The 25,278-nt window shown below is 40.3% G+C and overlaps 1 protein-coding gene across 1 annotated transcript in view; it reads left to right on the top strand.

The window, feature by feature from the left end:
• CPXM2 (carboxypeptidase X, M14 family member 2) overlaps positions 1-25,278 on the top strand; it is a 77,954-nt gene that overhangs the window by 10,540 nt on the left and 42,136 nt on the right. The window contains exons 2-3 of the mRNA XM_072870361.1: positions 16,462-16,571; positions 23,756-23,895. Coding sequence (XP_072726462.1) covers positions 16,462-16,571; positions 23,756-23,895 — 250 coding nt within the window. The remainder of the gene's footprint in view (positions 1-16,461; positions 16,572-23,755; positions 23,896-25,278) is intronic.

The raw sequence follows: 25,278 nt of genomic DNA, 5'->3' as shown, positions 1-25,278 counted from the left end.
CTGCCCAAATGTGTGCTGGGAGACAGTGGTGTTTGCTACGGGAGCAACTGAAAATCATCTTTCTCATTCTTTCCCAGAAATTAGAGTATTTTTATGTTCTCCTCTTCAGAGGTACAGTGTTTTATGGTGACAGGCTTATGGCTCCTCTCTGCTGTCAGGGTCCTCCTAAAACATCTGTTAAATGAAGGGAAAAGTTCAAAGTATCTTAGAAGAGCTGATCTTAAATCTGGATGTAAGCACTCCGTAGTACCACCATTACGACCACCCATTATGTCAGATTTGGCTTTTTTCCCCCAAGATAATTTCACTCTTTTTTCCCCAAGATAATTTTCAATAGTGTAATGAGTTTGCACCATACACATGACAGGATGTGTGAACACAGGACCAGATTTCAACCCTCCCAAACATTTGTCATTGGCTTAGAGCAGAAATTTTTATTTCAGCCCAACAGCCTTTCATATGTGATTGTCTGAAAGTAGAACTTAAAAATTCAGCCTTTGACAACACAATTTTTCTCTTTTTCCCCTTAATTGCTTATGTACTGAGAAGTTACAGAACACATTTCAGAAACAGTTAGAATTATATTTGCCATCACAAGCTGGATGGCAAGTACCCTACCCCAAAGGATAGACCCAGTTTTATCCCACAGAGTATTTAAACCGCACTTTCTTTACGCACTTTAAATTCCAAGCAAAAATTCCATCAAGAACTCTGCCAAAAGTATGTCTGGGTTATATATGGCCTATATACATGGCTGGAGGGAAGGCTGGAATTTCTCGTAGTAAATCTGGACTCGGATCTGCTCCAGGACGCAGGTGACCCAACAGCATGGGGACATGCCCCAGTCATCGTTGCATGCCACTGGAGCAGGAAGCTTCCCCTGAGGTGAGGGAATAGCTCTTACGCTGCTGGTGAATAGAGGGCTGAGGAGACAAGAGGAAGAGTAGCCAGGGCCAGTCATAGCCACGGTCCAGCACATACCCCAGCTAAGACAAAGAGAAAAACTGCTTACAGCTCTTTTGGCAGATTTTTTTTTTCCTTGGGCTCCTCTGGATGCTTTTGGATTCCAGCAGAAGACTGCAGTCCAAAACTCTTGCAGGCTCCTCAGATAAGTGTCTCATATCTCGTCCAGTTCCTTTGCATCAGGTATTTCATTAGATATATGTAAGTGACAAAAAGGGGCCCCAAAAAATCTTGTTTCCATCTTGTAGTGGAACAGATGATTGGGAGATCATAAAAAGAGGCAGAAAGCTATGAGTTTTCTTCCAAAGACCTTTGAAAATGCCGACAAAGTGAGCCCAGATACTGTAGAGGCCCAGAGATGGATGGGATGCATGAGGCTCAGAGAAGAAAATGGATAAATTCCTCAGCTGCAAACTTGCAGCTTCCAGGAGGAAGGATGGTTGAGGTATCTGGTCACTGAAATCACAAGGTATAACATCTGTTCTCTGCCTGGATGACTGAATTCTTTATTCAAAGAGAGAAGAAAATGTGAGGGGTAATATATCCTTGATCCAATTTTTCTGCAAAACTACTGCTTATTGCTTAGGATCTGAAAACACTTCTACAAAAAAAAAGGGGTGATGTCTGTTTGCAAGCAATAGTTCAAGTCCACAATGAACAAAGGGCAAAGCTCTCAACCAGCAGCTGAAGGCATTCAGTCTTGTTTTAAACTATTAAATGAAAAGGGGGGTAAAAAAGTCTTGTAGGTCTACTTTCTAAATAATTCATACCATAATGAAGGCTAGTAACGTGGAATACAAAATATTGCAGACACATCTGAATTGTTTGATATTGCTGATGTGCGAACAGCAAATATGTACTTGGGGTTTCTTGATGCTTGAATACTAGTCAAATGGCAATCATACTGACTGATTGAGAGAGAGTCCCTGCACTCTTACAAGAAGAACAGAACAGGAAACTTTTCAAAATATGATAAAAAAATGCTGGTATGGAGTTATGCAGCTAAAATGCCACAGAGCTCTTTGAAAAAGCAGAGAGAAAATAGCACAGAACTATTCCTCTGCAAAACTGTTCCATATCTCTGTTCATTAATCCTGAATCAGATTTTTTTTCCTCCCAGTTAAGAAGTTGAAAAATGGGGACTTTTTATGCTCAGGGAAGCTTGCCTCGAAGCTTTCTCTATTTTATGGCTTTTCAAGTGCAGAATATCTATGCTTACCAAATGCTTCCAGCTCCTGTGGGTGGGAAGGATGATGGGATCTCCGAGGCAGCAGTTGAGTTAATGATAAGTCCCAAATCATGGCCTGCACTTTTCACATTAGCACATTCATGTTTTGCAGTGGAGACAAGGGTTCTGTTGGTGCCAACATGGGCTATTGCTAGCATAACACTATTTTCCAGGGAAAGGATGCCAAACCTCCCTGGGCAAGTAGTATAAATTAGGGTTTATTTGAATGCTTTCCTGAGCAGTCCCCATGGGGCCCACAAGCTGCTAAGTGCATTGCCTTCAGTTTGGATCTTTGGGCTTTCAGCCTTGAGCAAACAGACATGCAGGCACGCAATTTTAAACTCACTAATAACACACATTTTGTATCATTTGAAGTTTCTGACATGCTTAGGTTTGAATCAGTGAAGGCTCCAATGTGCTAAATGTTTAGCTTGTGATTATGAGCCTTTGCTGGACCAGAGCTGAATTGTTAAACAAAGCAGAAAAGATGTTTACACAGAATGAATTTTGGGAATCTTTTGCAAGCTGCACAAAGCTGCAAGATCGTAGGAAGCTGGAATAAGGAGGAAGGACCTCCGAACACTCAGTCATTTGAGTTGGAGAGGTGCCCGCCCTTCGAGATATTTGTCTGAACCTTGCTTGAACTGTTTCAGCTCCTTTGCTCTGCAACATGGAGCTGGAGCTTCATAAGAGCTTCCCCACTGAACCTCCAGTTCTTCCCTCCCATCAGTTCAGAAATATTGAGAGCCATGTCTTTCTCATGGTATTTTTAGCATTTCTTTCTATGGGCAGGAAGCTCAGAGGCTCATGAAAATGCTGAGTGCACAAAATTTAGAAGATATTAACTGAGCATTTAAAACCACGGAATCCTGGTGCTTGTTTGGGCTTGGGGCATTTTTTTGACTTATTTTTTTTAGTTCCCTAAATTGGCTTTTCCATGACTAGCTTGAGGGCAGGTAGAGAGGGGGAAGTAAAATGGGTGGACTGTGGTATGTGCCATTGCCTTTTTGACAATTAACATCTGAAAGCTAAAAAGTCATCTGGAAGCTGAAATCCTTTGGGAAGTTGAGCAAAAGCTCATGGGAAGCACAGCTGGTGAAATGTGGGAAAGGGAGAGCCTGACTGCAGAGTGCGTGTGTGTTTTCTGAGCTCCTTAAAAATCATGTCTTTTTCAGAAATTACTTTAGGGAATAATTAATTGCCTGTGCAAGCTGGGCTCTGTGCTTAGATTTTTTCATCAATGGTGCATTTTCCAGTGGGATTCCTGTGCTCCCCTGGGGTTTGTGTCCCCACAGTGAGCCCAAACACCAGTCATAGACCTGTTCCCAGGGGAAGCATCCCTCCTGCACCCCTCCTTGCACCCCAGCAATTCCACTCCTCTGCTCTTTAGGCTTTTCCTTTCTTTTTGCCTTTCTTTTTTTCTTTCTTTCTTTTTTTTTTTTTAAATGAGGGTAGTCACATTTCAATCCAGGCCTGAATTTGATTTTCTCGAATCTTAGAGGTTTAATTGTTTCTTGAAGTTTTGCTTCCTTTTGCTTTGAACTCTTAAATACTCTGCTTTCAGGGTGCTTCTCAAGGGTGCAACGGCTTGGACGTAGGGTGTTTTAAAGGAAAGGAGAAAGCTCTGTTATATGAGTTCCTAAATCTTTTGCTTTTCAGGACTTCTGGGTATATCCAAACAACCTCTGGTTATTTTCTATGTGCACTTGGCCAATTTTTCATCCCTTCACTAAAACAGTTTTCCGCTGTTTGGGACTTTAAATGTATTAGCCACTTCTGACTTTTTAGTACTGTCTTAGGGCTGTGTTTGAAGCAACCACACAATTAAAAAAAAAGGTCCATCAAAAAGAATAATAAAGTGAAAAGCAAACAAGCCAACTAAGCTTATTTTTTTCTTTTACTGTGCTCTAGAAAATACAAACTGATTCCTTTTTCAGGGTTGGGAAGGAGCACAAAGTTTGAGTTCAGGTTAATTTTAACCACACAACTTTCTTCTGAAATCATCTGAGCAATAGCTCCAGGCACTACAGTGACTTCTGTGCTTTATGAGAAGTGTTTGTTTTTATTAATTCCTCTTATTATTTCTTATGAAATAATAACAACAGATGTGATTTTAGAAAAAAGCATATGAATGTCTAAACTCACTGCTAGAGCAGACACACCAGGTCTCCATAAAACTGAGACTTACACTTTATAAAAGGTTTTAAAACCAAGTTGGATTGATTTTAGGTATTTCCTGTCACAGGCTCTCTATATAGGTCAAGTATTTAGCCCAGATGTGCAACCTGGAGGAGGGCTAGGCAGCCCCTGAGACCAGCCTGTGCAGGGTGACGACTCACACATAAACTCTGAGGCTTGAGCGGTCGCTCCCACCCCCTCAGTGATGCTTCCTCGTAGTGGGCAGCACAGTTACTGCTGCGAGAGGAGGAGAGATATGAATTGCAAGGGGTATAAGCACAGGTGGGTGCTGGGGTATGACGGTTGGCTTGGCAATCTCTGCTGAAGCGGTCAGCCCGCTTTGGGGGTCTTCTTGCTTGTGCATGGAGGTGTGTTTGCAACTACGTGTTTGTTTACATGCAGAGGAGGCAAATTTTAATGTCACTTCTGATTGGCAGCATATTCTTTGGAAAGATTTAGAATTGGCAAAGATTAGTTTTTCACAAACCAGCAGGGGAGGAATGACTCTCGGAAAGATGATGCTGTACTATTCACCTAGGTCTCACTGCAAAGACAGACTACTTCTATTCTACATTCTATTGGTAAATGTATATTTTTAGTTTTAATCATGAAAAAATGAAAGATGACATTTCAACTCACAGCTAAGATGACTAATGACTGCTGCCTAAAGGCATAGCTCATACTACTTCATCATACTGGCTCTGAAGTTTGCTGGCTCCCACCAAGAGCTAAGTCAGAAAGCTAAACAGCCTACTGTGAAACCCAAAACCGAATAGCAGGGTGATTATCTCTTCATCCCTGATTTACTTGTGTTAGGGTTTGGACTGCGTCGTCAAAGGAAGCTAATGCATCTGTTCTAATGTCATATACACCAGGTTTTCCACCTTATAGAAAAGTAAAAGAAATATAGTTTGGTCTATGCTAGAGCTTAACTTGATTAAAAATTGAATAACATTAAGTAGTGCTGACCAGGAAGTGGCTGATTTCAGTCTTTCTCAAGTGTAAATTCAGTACTTAGGAATGCAGGTAACTATAGTAGTGGCGATAAAATTTACTGGCTTGTTAGTACTAATGAGACCTCCTTTACAATCTGTCAAGTTTTTCCTGCTCTGTGTGTGTGGGCTTCCTGTGTGTGCAAGGGAGAGTGAGAAGGTGAAAACTCGGTGATATGAGAGTGGTGCCACCTATTGCAGTGAAATTTGGTGTTTCCAGAGAACTGCAGAAGCTGTTGATGCGTATTTCACCACTAGGTCTACTATAGCCCCAGGTGTGTAATTCTGATCCTCGTGATGGAGCACATACAGCCCCTTTCATATGTCCTCCCACTTGGATACTTCCCTTGTGCTGCCTGGGATCCCTCTTTTGCTCCAGAAGGGTGGCTCTGCTGCAAAATCCTTACAGCTGGCAGAATTCTTGGTAGTTGTATATTTCCAGCGCCCGAAGTTATGGAAAATTTCTAGGTTATGTATGTTTAAGTAATTTCCTGACTATGCTGTGCAACTGCATAGTGAATGTGCTATACCTAACTATGGATATATTTACTGCTGTGTAAAGTTGCTCCTACTTTAGCTTTCATAGAGGGGGAGGAAAATAATTGCACCGTAAGCCAATTTCATATTCATACAACTGTTTTTATGCAGTTGTACTATTTTTGGTAAAATACACTCAAATAGAACTGTTAAAGTGGTTAAACTTTAGCACTTTAAAGGTGTCTCATTTATTGGGCCAGGGTAGTATCTTAAGATAGTAGCTATTTTCTGTCTTGATTTTGTATTTGTTAATGGTATTCCAAGTTTCAATGTTTATTTTTAATGGCTACAATTAATGTTCTTATTGTAGAACCTTTGGTCTTGCAGTATACCTCAGTGATTTGATATTTTAAGCTATTTCTGGCATGAACACATTGGACAGATATGAATTTTTAATGGTAATTTTAGTCCTATACCCAGCCATTGTGTGCGCGGTCTGTCTCAGTCTTTTTTCCTCCATCATTTGGCTAAGTCTATTTGTTTGGCTCTGGAGAAAAAAGGATGGTTCTCATTTTTGATGGCTGTACTCAGTTTTGTGGCTTTAGCTGGAATTACACAAAGTCTTCATCCTGTGCTTCAGAAAAACATCAGAGGAGGCATTTTAAAATTAATAGCACAGAAGTCAGCCTTAGTCAAAGCTCATAATAAAAAGTTAAGAATTGATATGATATTTTTCAGGCTGTATTTTTTTAGGCCATTAAAGGAAATAATATACCTTTTTCAGAGCAACGAAATACACGTATTCCTTGGTAGAGAAAGTGAAGGAATTGTCAGGTTCGGGTAGGAATGAGAGGGTACCTTGTATTACCAGCATCTGGAAACCTTTCCTGGGGCTATGCCTACAGTGATACTTAATGCCTCCGTATGCTGATGGTCCACACTGGATACAGCTTGTACTCGCATCATTTCTTTTGTGAATGGCCTGGATGCCATGACCAGGTTTGCAGTAAGATTCCCACGTCAGGTCAGCAAGTTGGTTTTCCCATGGGCAGCGAGGCAGAAACTCTGGAGTGCCTGCCTGCACCTCCCTTTCCTCTGCCTTTCTTTTATCCTAAAGAGGCATGGGGACAGAGAGATGAAGCCAGTTTAAGGCATACGAGAGCTATGGACAGTGTTTCTATACCTACCCACCTCTCCACCTGGAGGAGGCTGCTGCCTGCAGGCATGCATGGGTATGGTTGCTGCTTCTCCCTGGGCAGCAAGAACCAGAGCCAGGAGGAAAAATGGAAAATGCCTCTTGTGCCCAAGCATGCTGACTTTGTGCATATGGGATTGGGCTCCTGCATTGTCCACGTCATAAATCACATCATCTCCTAGGCAGGCTGTACGATGGCAGCAGTAGGCAGCTGAGGGAATGTATACGGTATCTGGAGTTTAGATGAGCCTCCTGAGTCTGAAAGCTTGGCCAGAAGACTCCCAGAGAACAGGCTTTGTGGAAATTCCTGCTTCCAGCTGTGCCAGGAATAATAGAAACTCTTCCTGCTAAATGTGCTGTTTTGTTGCATCTAGAACCAGCCACAACCTGGGTTTGTGAGGGAGCAAAAATGTGAAAAGTAATGAAAGAAAATAAGTGTACTTTCTGAATCTCAGAAATGTTTGATTTCATATCAGACCTGAGCTAAAGGATCAAGATAATTCTTAATTTATTCTTTATTTGCTTTTAATTGCTGAATTTTCCCTCAACCTTGGAAGCAGGAGAAGAGACACTTTTACCCTTGCATAGAGCCTGTACCCTGCGACTTTTCAAGTAACTGTTGTGCCCAGTCCTATCAGCTGGTGCGAAGTGTTTAGGTGGCGTAAAGAAAGCATGGAAGTGTTCAGTGTCTTTGCACCACGGGAGGGCTCTGTGTGTCACTGGTATCAGATATGGTGAGGACACAACTTTGGTGGCCTTGAAACTATCTCAGGGCTTTCACACTTTGCTGCCTCTGACTCAGTGGACACCTTCCCTGTCCAGGGCTGGCCTCGTGCCATCAGACAGGAGCTATTTGCAACCTCTCTGTAACCACCTCCTTTCCTAAAGAGCTGGTTCAGTTTTTGAAACATGGGTAGTGCGGGACACATGAAAGACCATTGCAGCAAATCTTCTGGTGAGACTCCTAGCAGGGAAAGGCGTGTGTTTACCTGGAAGACAAAGCAGTGCCTAGCAATCAAGCTAGGATTAAAAAAGACCTCCCTTCCCCACAGGCTACGAGGCTGTCAAAACACAGCTTCTTGGCCTGGAGGCAGCCCCTGGAGAAGATGACTGCAAAGAAGAGGCATATCTGATCATCAAAAGCAGCTCTGAGATATCAGATGGGTAACATTTGTGGGAGCCTCACTCAGGCTTCGCCCTCACCTAGAGCCCATGAAAATGTTCCTCCTGATTTAAGGAGGCTTTGGGTCAGACCTCTAACAGAGATGGGTTTTGTGGCTTCTAACCAAAAGTGTTTGTGGCTTTTTTTTTTTTTAATCTTCAACAGCAACCATAAGGATAAGTGTATGTTGCAGTGCTGTGATAAATATTGCCCATTCCTTCTGAGAGAAGTCCCTGACATCTTGAACTCCCGTGCAGTATTTGTTGCTTGTCCTAGAAAAATATACAGCTCTGATGCATTATTGGAGAACAATTAATGTTGTCTTAGGAGGGAAAATTTTGGCATCTATTTAATCCTTTATTTGATTTTTGATCTGGGACCATAATTCAGTATTTTAACTTCTATATAGGGGATTTGTTGTAAGTGCACATTGCTTGCTTTGTTCTTTTAGTGTCCTGGGAATGGGTTTATAAGAAAAAGCAAATAAAAGCAAACTGTGTGTGCTTGAAAAACCTTCATCTGTCTGTACTGGCTTCAATTAATCTGGGGTGCTTGGTGGCTGGTGGCCTGAATTCAGGCCAGAAAAGAAACTAGTATGTATTGCTAGCAACACTTTGGACGTGAACAAAGTCAGACAACCGCTCAGACTGAAACGCATGGACCTGTTTCCAGAGAAAAGCTGGGCCATACCAAGTATAGAGTGTGACTCATGAACATCTGTGGAAATTTCACACTTCCACGATCACATTGTCAAAACAGCAAAATTTAGCTAGACCACGTTCTCCCCCAAAATGTCCTAAGACTGTAAATATAACAAATTATTTAGAAAACGGAGAACCTTGTTCTGTTTAATTCAGCCTCCACAAAGGCTGTCCATCACAGTAAAGCAATCAAAAGACATTTTCAGCAAATAGCAGGTCAGCAGAAATGTGCTTTTACTGTTATTTCACCTTTCAGGTGCATTGCATTATTAAAATACTTTGCATACCTGTGACCTAAGTATTACTTAGGACACGGGACTTAGACAGACAGAGTTTCCATTAAATGTTTCTGCTGTTGGAAGAAGAATTATCAACCATACCTTTCATAGGAAAAGCTCTAAAGTTAGCTGTTAGGGTAAAATTCATTATATTGACCTCATTAAGAATTTTTGTCCAAGACCATAAAGATCTAAGAATAGTATTAATAGTACAATAAGTGTTAAAATCTTCATCCCCCAAAATATATGTTTGATTGTGTGCTTAAGTTACCTATATCATAGCTTCATAGACTTGCATCTTCTTCGTTAACTATATGTTTAAGTCTTTTGCTTAAACAAGGCCTAAATTCTGCACCTACCCTGGGATGGCCCAGAAAAAGAAACATGGAATCAAAACTGAAAGCTAAATCTGTCTTATGGCATGGGATTTTGCCATGAGATACCTGACCATACTCTGTTGACAAGTTACGTGTTGAGTCTCCAGAGAAGAAGGTCTCCAGAGAAGGGACGAGTCTATAGTCACGTCTGATAGGCAAATGGGTTTACAGAAAGAACAAATTGGTATTAATTACAGTGATAGGCTGTTATTAGAAATAGAAATAGCATCCTAGAGGACATCATGCTGGCACCATACCTGCTTCTCTTCCAACAGTGACAGATCACCTCTGTTGCTGTAGGTGCCTGCTGGCCACTGTCATCCTCTGACTTGGGCAAACTCTGGCCAAGCTAAGGCCAAGATGTGCAACGTGGTTTTGACCCTCTAAACTGACCAGCATAATTTTTAGAGATACTTCAGTGTCCATTGTTGCTGCTGAATGCAGTGATAACTTGGAATGGGCTTCATTTCTGAAAATCATACTGGCAATGTATGTTTTGATGGAAAATGCATGACTTAAATCAGTTACACTGGAAGGGTGATGAGGTCTTCATATTTATCATAGTGATGTTCTTCTGTTGACTTTGGTGGTGCAAGCTCAAACCCCAAATGCAAGGCTACAGATACCAACAGCAACAACAAAAAATCCTGGCACTAAACCCATTCTTTGCATAGAGAAAATTCTGTGTTAGCTCACCATCAGCGCAGCCTTGACCTCCTCTTGTCTTCTGTGCACTGCTGTATCTCTGTAGCGTAACATCCTTTCTCCCCAAACAAACGTTCTGAAGTGCAAGGGCATTCTTACGTATTTAAAAATGACAAAGCTCCTGGAGCTAAAACACATTTAGAATCATAAAAAATATATAGTCAGAGTACATTCTGCCTCCAAATGTCAAGAAGACTGTCAGACTGCACAAGGCTGATATTTCTCCATTTCTAGATTTGAGCATCACTGTGCACAAGCAGTTAGACAAGAACAGACTTGCGGGAATTGAAAAGGATTATAGGTTTGGCTTTTAAAAATATAAGTGAAAAGGGAACATGATGCTTCTTTTTTCTTTCCATTTGAAAAACTGAACATATTCCTAAATTGATGGAAAATATTATTTAAATAAAACAATAATTTGTCTGTTATGCCTCCAAAAGAACAGTACAGAATGATTTCCTAAATGCATCCTTATTAGATACAAAAGCTATAAAGACAATCTGTGCTTATCTGACAATCTTTATTTAGACCAGAAGAAAATAAAATAAATGAATAATTTAGGCAATAAAGATAAACAGAAGTGTTTTCCTTGCCCTGCTCATACATATATCTTCTACTTATGAAATTGATATGTTTCTAAGAATGCTTGCTAATACAGTTTTATCATCAAGAACAACTGCTGTTGCAGCAGAGCAGCTACAATTATACTGCAGGTGTAAAGACAACCAAGCTGGCTCTGCAGAAGGTGGTGTTTTTGACCAGAGTTTCAGTGGAAGATGCTGCATCAGTAGCACACAGCCATCATGAGGCTGAAACTGCTTTCAAACCTGGGCTAATATCCTTGCACAGAGCCATACTGAGATTGCAAGTTGAGTTGATGTTGGCTTGAGAAGGGAGCTTAGTAGCTCCTTTGGGTAGTGCTCTCAGTATAGGCAAACCCTAAATTGCAACTGGTAAATTCAGATTTCAAGAGACGAGGTTGTGACTGAAGTAGTTCTCAAGTGTTTCCCCCTCCTGACTTCAAGGGAGAGGCGACTGCTAACAGTGCTGAAGTATCAGAAATGCCTTGCTGCCCTTAGCTGGGATACAATCATCTGTCTGGCTAGCAGAAGCATAATTGAAAATAATGGACACTGAGATATAGCCATTTAACATAGTTAGTGGGAAAGCTATTTCGAAATGGAAACCTCACAAGACCACTGTTCAAGATACAAATGTTATTAAGTCTGAATCCAAGACCTGTCTCTTTTTAGGTCTTGGAATTAATTAATTTGATCCAGACATCTTATTAATGGCTTGTTTCTAAAGTGAATACCTATTCATGGTTGCAAATCACACACAAAACCATGGTTGGATATGGGCCAGGAAGAGAGAAATGTCCATAACTCAGCCTCTTCCCTGCACCTGCAAGCTTAATGCTTGCTTTTCAATCGCTCTAAAACATAAATACTCTGGCTACATTTTGTTAGTAACTTGTTATGTACATAGTATGTGGATCCAAATGTCTTTCAAAGCCATAGCAGAATTTCCTGTCTTTTATAATAATTACTTTTTCAACCAGTTAAAGAAATGACCAAATAACTAGGTCATTTCCAGTTGAATCTATAAGGTATGAACTGCTCTGATTATTCATGCTACCCAATTTCTTCTGTAAGTGTTTTTCAAACTAGCATGGAGAATACAAAGTCATTAAGACAGTTATTGATTGTGTGGCAATTTTCATTGTTATATGGAAGATTTCTTAAAGCTAAATAAAATATATTAAAGCAATACTTTAAAAAGTATGGTCTTTATGAATGTCATAAATCAGTTTCTTTTCCTGTATGTTTTTCAAAAATAGGTTGTCCTGATTATCTCTAGTAGCTTTAAGAAGCAGGGGGGACACATACCAACAAAATAATTTATCTAAAATTAAATTCACAGTATGACTCAGGATTTTTTTTTCAGTAGTGAAATAGCAACTTTAGGTGGATTGTGTTGCATTATAATGAGTAACTTGGAGTTAATCAGATGAGGCCGAACTGAAAAATTTGCCCCCATCATCTCTGTACATTACAGATGATGTTTTGGTCTAATACGCTCCTCTTTTCATCCCTTTATTGATGCTGGAATTCATATGCATGTGGAAAAAAATAATATTCCTAAAATGTTAATAGTAAAATATTATCGCTATAAATAGAAGACATAATATCATTTAAAAGCAAAATCAAAGGTCTTCTCTTCTGGAAAACAGCACAAATTCCATACATCAAAGCTACTGCAAACAATAGGCTTGATGACTCCAAGAATATCATCCCTGTGCAGAGCTGCACAGACGGAAACATCTAAAGGTCAATGGTCTTTTATGGAGAATCCTGCTGCTCTGTTCGTGGTTTGGGATGGTCACTGGAGAAAGAGGGGCCAGCTGTGAAAGGAATGCTTTTCATTAATTTTCAGTCAAGTATTGGAGTAAAATACTTGATTTTTCTTACCAAGTTAAAAGACAAAAAATCTTCATGTGATTTGGTAAGTTAATGAAGCCACAGCTTAAAGTCTAGTTCACTTCCAGAGAAAGCAAGTTAGGTGTTCTACTAATTTATATAGATAACAGTAAAAAAATTAATTCCTGGATACTATTGAATTGATGGTAAAGGTCCTAATGATTTCACTTGAAATATCGTAAGGTTGAGCACGTTGAGGAAGGACAGCGTATTGTTAACAACGTATTGCACAGTTTTCATCAAAGGTATCTATACGGCACATCGTAGATAGCTCCTGCCTGCTCTTAGAGCGTAATCTTGCTTTCATTGAAAACTCCTGTTAAATTGAGCATTTCATAATATTGGCCTGTTAATCTGATGCATTCATGGACAATACAAATAACTCATTCTTGAAAAATAAAGAGCAGTCAGGCACATTTAGCTGAGATCCGTATGAACATTTTTTAGTCTATTATTAGGCTTCAGTTTCTCTAGAAACAGAGATAATACACACAAATACATGCAGGCAATTTTTCAGCCTGTAAATATCCATCTTGCAGTCTAAGAAATCCTGCCTGAAGTCCACAGGCAACCCAAGAATATTGCAGTTTTATAGTAAATTAGTAACATTTCAGCCTGAATAAAACCAAACTCCCTTCTTGTACACACATTGGCAGGTGTATGTCACTCCAGGTACCTTCAGCCAGGTCTGACAGGCAGCTACCAGGCTCAAAAATAGTGTATTTCCTACAGGTTTCATGAAAATAGGTCTCTGTACAGAAGACAGCAATGGTGAGGAAGGGGCCTGCAGAGCGCGTGGCTGTGCGTCCTATGGAGCAGCGATGGGCTGCCTGCCCCCGGGGCAGCTCCGTAAGCCTTTGCTCCTGTTCGGTGGTGGAAAACGGGCTGCAAAACGCAATCTGGAAGAGACCGAGCTTCAGTGGATCTGTTGCTGATGGAGCTGGCTGTTCACTTTGTGGGAAATTTTCTACTTTTTTATTAACTCCTAGCAGTACCTGTAGATTGCCCCTTAGCCTTGTTAGGTGCAGTAAAAACATGGAATTAAATGATATTTTATGAACTGAGTATGTAAGCAGCTTGCTTTTATTTCCAGCTCAGACCGGGCATGGGTACTTCTGGGTAGCTTTTGAGTGCCTGGGAACGGTGAGACTGTTCACAGAGCAAAATATACCAAAGTGCAAAAGAGTTTGCAGGATTACACCACGAGATTGATTTGCAAACCTGTCTTGAGGACTGGACTTGTTAAAGAAAGGCAGGCAGTTCCCAGCTATATAATTTACTCCCAGCAGAGATCTGTCAGAGCTTGAGACTTCTTCCAGTTGGAGTGCGATGAAAGATGAAACAGTCTATAAGGAAATGCAATTAAAACAATCAGCCAATGAAACAAAAATATCTGAGCTATTCCTTCTGTCCTGGTTTTGGCTGGGATAGAGTTAAATTTCTTTATAGTAGCTAGTATGGGGCTATGTTTTGGATTTGTGCTGAAAACAGTGTTGATAATACAGAGATGTTTTAGTTGTTGCTAAGTAGTGTTTATACTAAATCAAGGACTTTTCAGCTCCCCCTGCTCTGCCAGGTGCACAAGAAGCTGGGAGGGGACACGGCTGGGACAGCTGACCCCAACTGCCCAAAGGGCTATTCCATACCATACGGCGTCATGCTCAGTATATAAAGCTGGGGAAGGAGAAGGAAGGGGGGGACGTTCGGAGTGATGGCGTTTGTCTTCCCAAGTCACTGTTACGCGTGATGGAGCCCTGCTGTCCTGGAGATGGCTGAACACCTGCCTGCCCGTGGGAAGGACTGAATGAATTCCTTGGTTTGCTTTGCTTGCGCGCACAGCTTTTGCTTTCCCTATTAAACTGTCTTTATCTCAACCCTCGAGTTTTCTCACTTTTACTCTTCCGATTCTCTCCCCACCGGGGGGGAGTGAGCGAGCGGCTGGGGGGACTTAGTTCCGGCTGGGGTTAAACCACGACACCTTCCTCTGGCTTTCCTTATACATCCTGCCTCTTTGTTTTGGATAATTCAATTGAAAGCTTTTCGAAATAAGGAACTCTCTACATTGTGTCTCTTGTGTAAGATCCCTGTTGGTACTTTAGAAAATACATTAATATTTAACATTTGTCTTTACTGCCTCTGATGGAGACATTTGGCCCTGGATTTGTGTGAGAACTTTCCTAAGGATGAACAAATACTTGCATGAATTGACAGCACGTAATATTTTTCCTGAGGGATTTTAGGTTATGAGATAAGGAGGCGCATAGGAAATTTCATACGTCTTGCCCGTTTGTGCATAGTAATGCAAAACTACACCTGAAAGTTAGACATGGTCAGGATAAGATTCTCAGGTACATACCCTCATGATGTTTTGGTGAGTGATTAAGAACATATATGTAAGTGGGATACAGGTATAGAGCATGGGAGCGAGCTCTTCGACAATTCTCCAGCAACCGTGGCACAAACAAGATCGCAAACCCGGCTGTCAGGCAGGTGGTGAGGAGGGATGGTTGGGGACTGGAGGGGTGGCGTGGGGATTGGAAATGTGGCCTGGGCTCCATGACTGTGCTTGGCTCCTGTCTCTGTCCCAGCCTGTTGTGCAAGTTACAGCAAAAAATCTATCCTCTATCCAAACCCAGAAGTGATACGGCCACAGCAGTGCAAAACCTAGTCTAACCTAACAAGTACCTGATCTAAATAATAAGTATGACACTGCTTTCCACCTCTGCCCCACGCAGACTGTCCAATTCCAGCTAGCGCTGACTTCAGGGTCTCTAAATTGTGCTCTGTTATACAATTTAGGTGCTCCCAAAGTATCTCTCTGTGCTTTTGTTCACCTCCTGTGAAACACTGAGAGTGGATCTTCCCCACCTCGCCATGGTATTTCGAGGATAAATATGCTAAGCATTGTGAGGGAAATAAATACTGTGGTGACTGGTGTCATTTTAGAGCAGAATATTTTTCTGATAATCATGAAGTAGACTCTTTCCAACATCTTATCTTCCAAAGCCAGAGCTCCAGGCTCTAGTTTGCTGCATTGTTGGCTAGCTGCTAAAGTAATGGCATCTGCTTTTCTTTCTTCAAGGAAAGAAATTTGGAGCTTAGAGAGATGGACAATTTGGAGCTTAGAGAGATAGCACAACTTGGAGCTTAGAGAGATGGCCCCTTCTTCAAAATTGCCCTCTCTGTGCTTAGTCATTACCTTTGCAGAGCTCGGCTGCCCGGCCTCCCAGACCTCTGTAACAGATGCTGTTGTGCAACGTGAGGGACTGTGATTGAAGTTTCCAGAACAGATTTTAATTAGAAACATAACTTCATACAGTAGCTTGGAATGAGTACAGGGTGAAAAAAAATACCACAACAAGAGATGAAAAAGAAAATGCCAAAAAGAGAGAAAAATAAAAGGCCATTTTACTGGCAGTTTGTACTGAAAAGCACTTGACAGGAAATACTGTGCATATCCATGAAAAACTGAAGCATACAGCAAGCAGTGATAACTATCTGAGACCCTCAAAAAGCCAGATCCTCAGCTGGTGTAAATCAGTATTGCTTCATTGATTTTATGAGAGCTGCCATTTCTCATTGACTTCAGTGGTGCTGTGCTCATTTACACCAGCTGAGGACCCCAGCCAGTCTGGCACAAGTGAAATCCAGAAACTTTGAATACTTGTTTGTTTTGTGTGCTTTTTTTTTTTTAATTAAATTTTAATCAAACTTTTGTTTTGTAGATTGTCCTCCACTTGGTCTAGAGACATTAAAAATTACTGACTTCCAGCTCCATGCCTCTACAGCAAAGCGGTATGGCCTTGGGGCCCACAGAGGAAGGCTTAATATTCAGGTAACATCAATTTTTCTCCTAAGTGGGAGAATGGCTTAAGGTTGTACTGTTGTAAAGAGAACCAATGGACGGTTATCGGTTCTGACTACTTTGTCAGCTCATGTAATTCAAATGAAGGGGAAACACTGGAATTATAGAAGTGAATAAGGTTGATGGATAACCTTTAGATTCATGGGGCTTACTTAGAAAAAACTCCAACCTTAGTGTGCTGAAGGTGCAAATCCAAACAGACCTCTATGAGTAAAGCAACGGTGGAGGCAGCCCAGAACTGCTCCCTTCCAGCTGCGGGAAATTGTCCCAGCTCCCTTAACAATCAGCCTGGAAGGAAGCTCATGCAGCAAGTTGTTTTTTTGTTGTTTGCCTGGAGTTAATGACAATGATTAATTGAAAGTGTGGTTTTAAGTGAAGCACTTGCCCTAAGGCAGCTTTTCAGAGGCAATGATTGTGCTACCAAAAAATGCTTCAATTCAGAAGTCACTAGCATACAATCTGGTTTAGCTTCTTTTATTTAATATTAAAGATGTGCTTAGGTGCTTTGCAGGACCAAATTCTATTTTCCCATTTCTTGTGTTTCTGTTTTCCACTTTATTAGTGCTGTTTTCTGAATTATAGTCTTTTCCAGTGTAAAAAATGTTACTTTTGCATAATAAAGTACAACATTTAAAACTCAAAGCCATAAACAGGTTACTAGCAACAAGCCAACAGTGAAAAATCTCTAAAGTTTATTTCATTTATTAGATACTTTTCATTATTAGACCCTCCATTAGATATTATTTTTTTCTCCAGATGAAGGGGTTTGCTAGTTAATGAACTAAGACTGAGACTAGGAAGGATGAGCTCTAATCAGCAGTGCAATTTCACATGGTGCCCACGGCAGTGTAATGGTGGGCAGCTGCTGGAAGGAGGGACCACTCTTGGTTAAAATCCCACGGTGCAGCTGCCTTTCTTTGCTTCAGCTTCTTCTAGTGCTTCTGCACAAACAGCTCTGTGAGCTTCTCTACAGGGGGAAAAACTGCTCTGCCCTCCCCTTTTTTTTCATTGTTTGTTTAAATGAATTAATTTTGGTCCAAAAGCTCAGTAAACCACTTTGCTATGCAGCCCCATGGAGCAGCAGAGCCAGCTGGAGGTGAGTGGCAGGATCCTGCAGGCAGCACGGAGGTGGGAACAGGCTCTTCCTTTCCAAGCCGGTGTGCAGGTACAATGGGTTGGGTGCAGCATGAGGTCCCAGCTGCAGCCTTCGTAGTTAATTCCTTTTGAGATCTGAGTGAGGTGGTTTGCTTCTTTACTTCATATTCTCTACTAGGAAAAAAAAAAAACTCATGAATGCAAAAATGGTATGCAGATGGGTTCTATAGGAATGCTTAATTATTTTATTACAGTTTTGTTTATATAGTGGCATAAGACCAAGGGCTGTGATGCAAACCTCTGAATTCTTTGTTGGTTGTGGTTCCTCCTTTTTCATGCTGGTGTTAAAGTCCAACTTATTTAAACACAAGAATGACCATACTAGTTTAGACCAGGAGTCTATCTAGTCTGGTGTCCTGTCCTCACTAGTAACACTGCATTAAAACAAATAGAAAAGTGTAAGAGTCTTATCTATGGGTGATGTTTCCCTTAAATATAGTCCAGAGCCTCCAGCAGAAGCTGAGGAGACAGTCTCTTGCTGGGAAGCAAGCATAAGTGAGGTGCCACTCAGCTCTTCCTTCCCAAAAGCTCCTGGGGCTCAGATAGACCATAGTGCATTTCTTTTGGTGTCCTGTCCCCTAGGACTTTGGGGCCCCCACTTCTACCATCCCACCTTCACCTGCTGGGTAGCAGCCATGCCTGGGCCTTGTTGGTTATAACCATAATGTTTCTGCCAGTTCTGTGGCAGTTGTTTCTTTTGCATTTATTGTGAGAATAAGGTCCCCACCTCTGCAGCGCGGGAGCTGTTGTCCCCTCCCTGGAGTGCTGTGCAGAGTCTCGGGTGAAAGGACCTTCTGTCCCATGCAAATTGGGGTTTTATTCTTCTTTGTTCAAAAGATGGTGCCTTTTTTGCTGTGAACAAAGGTTTCGAGACGTCATGCTTCTGCCTGATACAGGCTTTTGTGTTGCCATTTTCTTGAGCTGTACAAATTCTACATAGATTGATTCTCCTTATTATCCAAAAGCTGTTTTTACTCTTTTCTGGTATAGGGACTTACCTGATCCCAGGACTGTGGGAGGCTCATATACAAATAACCCAACAACACCAGGCTTATAGCAAAATGACTTCTCTGGCTTACTTTTCTTGTTTAAATGTAGCCCTTTTTCTCTGCTACATCTTTACCTCTAACAAAGATTTCTAGTAATCCTTGAATCAAAGGCTTTTTTTACTGAAAGTTTATCTGTATACTATAGATACAGTAATACCCTAAACCTCTTGACCACTTCAAGTTACCACTATGATTGATAGTGTTAAAAGTAGGGCCTTGCCTTCAGTTTTCTTTAGATGCTGCCTACCTTGGGATTAGCTTAAAATTAATAGCACTTTAAAATTTTTCAAAGCCACTTAGAATTTACAGATCTCTTCCCTGTCACTTGGGTTCCAGTGCTTAATTTTACTTTGCATTAAGGCTTCTGAATTTCAGTAGTATTTAAAAGATATATGCTTATAAGGATATACGCTTATGGAGGTGTTAGGTTTACGGTTGGACTAGACGATCCTAGAGGTCTTTTCCAACCTTAATGATTCTATGATAACCAAGAATAGGTCCTACAGGGGACTGACGTGTCAGATGGGTAATGAGAGCCCTGGTGATTTCTGTTTGCTGCTCAAAAGGGCCGGTTGCAGCACGCTGGGGAAAGGCAGAAGGCACTGGTATTTAAGCAGCTGTGTTTTCATGCTGTTGAGAACTGTATGTGAAGAAAAACACTTGGCCCAAGTCAAAGAGACTCTGAGGTGCCGGTGTGCCGCTCGAGTCTCACAAGAGCACTATGCTATATGCATGGTGATGGGCAATTCTATGGACTGCTGCCCTCGTGGCATGGTCCGGGTATCACCGCAGGGCCATCACAGTATTCATGTGACTATTGTGTTCCTCCCTGAACTAAGACAAAATCCACTCACTGCTCAACCTCATCATCTGATGCAAAGTCAGCTGAGAAGCTTAGGGCTCACCCCAGGTAACTGGCACTACCTCGATTCACAGGGAATTCACAGAATAATGAAGTTTTTTCAAAGGCTTCTGAGGGTTATTTTTTTCTGTTTAGATTATTTGAAGCGTATGAAATTAATCAGGCAGCGTACGCTTTATTCTGAAGAAGGACAGGCTTAGCAGGACTGGATAAGACCTTCTAGGATCTGCTTCTCTTGTGACCTTGCACTGCGTGGGACCTGATTTTGCTCCCAGTCCTGTATGAATGTGGTGATTAACCTGGGACCTCTTGAGGGCAGGAGCAATGCTACTAGAGCCTCATATATTGCAGATCTAGCCTGCAACTGCAATAGTGGCACAACCAGTAGTTAACATCCTCAGGAAAAATCATAGCATAAAATCATTGAGGTGCTGTGCCTTCTTGGATAAAAGTCATTAGTATTTGTCACTTGTACAATAATTAGCAGTGATTAAAACCTGAAATAATTAATCAAATTATGTTTCTTCCCCTTCCTTATTTTCCTGGTTGGAGAAATCCAAACAACACTGAAGATTAACCAAGTAATGCAATCGTGTATGCAAATAAGCAGGATGTATTACTTTTTGTCTTTTCAGCTCTTTGTTTCATTAGTTCCTTTTGAAAAGCTCCATTATCAAAACACAAGCAAAAGACAAAATTATTGAAGTTCTAATTTCAGCCTGTGTGCTTTAATTCTTCTCTCCTCTACTGGTGGTGGTTGCTATAAATATCTGTGATGAGTAATGCTTTTTTTTTTTTCTCCTCCCAAACTTCCTATGGTAAAATAATGTTTGTGATCACCCTGCTGAGAACAGAGAATAATTTAAGCAGAAGTGGTTGATATTGGGTATATTTTTACTGCTGTTCCAGCTGACTTGTGGCAGAAGACTGAAATTTCTTTCTTCATTTGAATACATTTAGTCAGTAATATCTTTCTTCTCATTATAGAATAAGGCTTTTGGAACAGTAATAATGTGAGCAAGTGTTTATTCTGTCTTGCATATGTCTAACTCGGAAGAGAAACATGAATTAAAATCAGGAGTCATAGCACTTGTAAAGGAATTGTAACTTTTTGATTTCCCTTCATCTTGGCTTCTGGGTTCATAATAAGCAGTTGATTTGTTTTATTTGAATGACAATTTTCAGCATTCACATTTATAGATAACTTATTAAGGAGTGACAGAAAAAAGTCCCTTTTCCTATATCAAAAAAGTATTTTTTCATAAGACGCTGTATATTGAGAAATGTTTTTGCATTTGGCCACAAGTGAAATATAAGCTGGGTTAGACTTTGAGTTGTTCTTGAAAATTCAGTCAAGAAAAAAAGGGTTTGCTTAAGACCTAGTACTTAGCTCCAATTTTCATTAGCTCCTTCACTCTCCTTCTTATGAAGATAATGCAAGTGTTTAAAATGTATAGCTTAAAGTTATGTATGTCATAACTTGAATCCATTATCTCTGTTAATTCAATATACAATTTTTAAATTCAAGTAAACATCATACTGAGGAAAAGGTAGCTTGATCTATATTCTTGGATAGAATATTTGATGATAATTGTTCTTATCTTTCAGGAATAAATTTTTTTCCAAAGAAATTTAATAGCGATTTTAAGTACTAAATATTTGATTGAGTTTATGAGGGGTTTTTATAGAAACAATATTTTGAAGTGGCCATAGGACAAATTCAAAACCCAAAGCACCTTAATAAAAATACAGACTTGAAGCTTGAAAAGAGACGTTTCAACACAAATTTATTGGAATTTGAAATATATATTGGAATATCAAAATATTTCTAATAAGAACTTCTCATTGATTAAACTCCTCTTTCTTTCAAGTACTCATCTGTGATAGTTACACAGACACCTGCTTCTCTTTACCTAGTAACAATATTCTTTTAGCTTCAGAGAAGCTGATGTCAAGAAATAGGAGAGCAGGAAGAAGTAGCAGCACAGTTTCTTTTTTCTTTTATGCTCTCTTTGCCGCTATTTAAGACTATAGTATTTTAAGCTGTGCATAACTGTAAGCATGTCCCTTAGACCGCCCATATTTGATACACAACTTAAACACATGCTTAGCTTTATTTAAGTCCAGTTGAAACCATGGAGACTTGAGTATGTAACTTAGGGGGTTTTTTTGCAAATAAGCTCTTTTTTTCTCCCCTCTGCTTCCCTCTTCTCACTGTAATGTAGAGGTGAGCTTTACACCCTCATGAACATCACACCAATGGGAAATATCAGTCTGAATGAGGACCAAGGATGCCAGCTGAAGCAATGAGAGATATGGGTACTTGGTCTGCAGAAATTGGTGTATTTCATCAGTGTGAAGGGAATTAGCACGATGCTGGTTCAAGGTGCTCTGCAGATCTTAACGCTTCCTGGCAAGCATTGGTTTTAAACCCTAAGGCTACTTCAAATTCCATCATATTTTAAAATGCATTGAAACATTTTCTTGAAAAAGGTTATAACTCAGGTCAGTGATCATATTTATATTCTCATGTTTTCCCATTGTTCATTTCTCCTTGAAGAATTTATCTTTCATTGTTAATAGAATTTTTCTCTGTATGTTGTACCTTGATTTTTATATGAACTCCACTTTAAAATATCAGAGTTAATACACAGAAGTAGGTGGCTTAATGTAAATTTGGCAGATGCAGGAAAACACGTAATTTTTAAGCTGTCCTATCTCAGATTTGAATACCTGAAAAAACAAGAAGTCTTAGGAATTTAGGAACAAATTAAATTGTTTTGCAGCACTTCCTTCATATGCCACCAGACTCGCATTGGATAAAGGGATCAACAACTGCATCCTCTCTCTGTGAATTAGACCTACCCAATGCCTATTTTGGTAGAAACCATTTGTAAAAGCGGAGGTAGACAGACCTGTCAATCTCTGCCATTGTAACCCAGCTATGACTGTAATAGCTGCTAATACTGCTCAGTGGGAAGCTGAGGGATAATTTGGGAAATTTGACAGTTGTATTCTTGGGTCCTTCATTTATATTTTGTATATACATATACCAACTGAAAATATACCACCGAACAGATAACAGCTGTGTACTGGAGTTTTAAGATCTGTCTTTAAAGTAAGCTTACAAAGTTTTCCAGACTCTTCATTTGTATTTGGGAAATATTTAAGGATATTCATTCTTGGAATTGTGTGGATGGCAATGATAAATCCACATTAAACACAGATGAAATATCATAAAAATACACATAGCCTCAGAGAACCATATTAAAAAGCTTTTGTGCTCTCTGTGGCAGTAGCCAGCTTGGTGCTAAACATTTCCTGGGCTTTAGTAATAAGGTAAATATCTGAAGACCTCAGATGCTGTGTTTCCTTAAATGCTATTTTGGATGTATTTAGAATACAGCTTGCTGAAAATACCTTGTAGCTATTTCTTTGAAAATGTTGAGAAGACTGTTTGTGGTGTTCCTGCCAACATAAATGGGGATATAGATTGGTACACAAGTTGGAGTACAGCTGGGCATTCCTAAATTTTTTACCTTTGCTATTAATTTGCCTAAGGCTGGCACATCCCTAGTGATGAAAATTAGTAATTCTGGCATTGAAAATTGGTGGGAAATGGTATTATTGTTTCCATACACCCTACACTCTCCTTTGCTACTTCCAGGGGAAAGAAGATTGCTCCAGCGCCAACCGTTATTTACATGGGTTGGAGGTGGCTTTTTAGGACTTTCATAACTCTGAAGACCACGTGGATAATTTGTTCTGGATAAAGGCTCTATCAGGCCACAGGCACAGACAGGTGGACTGAACTGAAGCTCTGTTTATGCTCTCTCACTCTAACTTAAGTTTATATGTAATGGTTCTTAGTTTTTGAAGGGACTTTGCACAATTCCCCTCCCTGCTTTGAGTAAGAAAATATTTTGGTTGCTCCATATAGCTGTTGAGAATGACAGTCTTGGGGGTCTTAAGAGAGCCAAAGGAGTAAGTGGAATGAATAATGACTTCATGTTTTCTTTTCTTTTTCCCATGAAAGACCTTCAGTTTCTTGGTTCTGATTTATGAAGACAGTTTTGCCTTCTTTTCAGGCAGGTGTTAATGAAAATGATTTTTATGATGGTGCTTGGTGTGCAGGAAGAAATGACCAATATCAGTGGATTGAAGTAGACGCTCGAAGGCTAACAAAATTCACTGGAGTCATCACACAAGGAAGAAACTCCCTCTGGTCGTAAGTACATTCTTACTTTTCTCCATGAGATTCTGAGCTGTCAGACCAAGGAATTCATGTTGTATTGTGTTTTGGGGTTTTGAGGAAAAAAAGAAAGAATGGAAATGCTGTGTGACATCAAGTAATTGAACGGAGGAACAGTAAAAGACAAAGTGCTTTTATATGGCATAAAATACAAGTTTAAAGGGAGCAAACTTCTATAGTCATTATCTACATCTGGCAAAGGAAGCACCACAGTTCCCTCAGATTATATGCCTTTATACTCACCTTGTCAAATTTGTTTGTGTTAAACTTCCTAATTCTTTTTCCAATATTCAACTTGGTTAGTTTATCATCTTAAAGAATAACCAGTGATCTTTGAGATTTCCTAATATGTAAGCAATCACCAAACTGGTAAAATTCCAATGTGATTTTTAAATGAGCAGTGAAAGCAAATTTTATATCTATACTTTTTTGTTCTAGAGGAATTTATAACATAACCAAAAACCACACAGCAGGTGTTGACTAGGACTGCAGTGTTTGGTAGCAGGCAGGTTGTGCTGCGTTTGTGGATGCTAGGAAGACTCCGTGCAGTTCAAGCCTGCTTGCTAAATAGCTTTTAGGAAGGAGTGCTTGCCACAAATAAGGCAGCTGCATTGGTCTAAGGAGGTAATCCAGCCACGTGTGCCCCAGGAACTCAGCTTTGGTCTGACAGTGCTGCCCACTTCCAACACTGAAAGCATTTGTGAGCTTTCTGGTTACTGCTTGTGTTGCAGAACAAGTATATGGCACTGGGAAATAACTGGTTTGCACAGACTTGTGTGCGTTTACTCCTTTGTGACCTGCTTCTGCATGTAGGTGCCCAGATTGCTCTATAACACAGCCGGTGTGAATGGGGTGAGAATTATACACCAGGAAAACAGCAATCAGCTGGCATAAACAGGAGCTGGAGGTGATGTTTGGTTTTTTTTTGTGTTCCCCCTGCCCCCTTGATCTTTACAGTGTTCGTTCAGTCTCTTTTAATTTCTCGTTGAGTCTCACTGCATTACGTGAGCAAATAATCGCACTTGTGCTGCTAGACCTTTTGACTGAGTATGCAGGAGATGCACAGCCTGAGATCCATTCTGGTCAGGTCTCTCACTTAAGAAAATGTGTGTTGTATAATAAAAGGCAAACCAGAAAAATACCACTATAGTTAAGAAAAAAGAAAAAGAGGGTTTTTTCCTTCTATAGTTTCATTTTCTGTGTTTTTTTCTTTTCTTTTAACATTGCTGCGGGAGTAGGAGCCTTTTTGGCAATAAGGTTTCTATATTTATTCCACATTGTTCTGCGTTAAGCAGATAATTACTGTAGCAAAGTCTTATTCTTTTCTGTATTCATACTCTTGACATTGCTGTTCATATC

This window comes from Ciconia boyciana, chromosome 8, assembly GCF_034638445.1.
Source record: "Ciconia boyciana chromosome 8, ASM3463844v1, whole genome shotgun sequence".
NCBI classification, from domain to species: Eukaryota; Metazoa; Chordata; class Aves; order Ciconiiformes; family Ciconiidae; genus Ciconia; species Ciconia boyciana.
The sequence above is the reverse complement of the archived record's forward strand: the minus strand, read 5'-3'. Positions and strand labels throughout refer to the sequence as shown.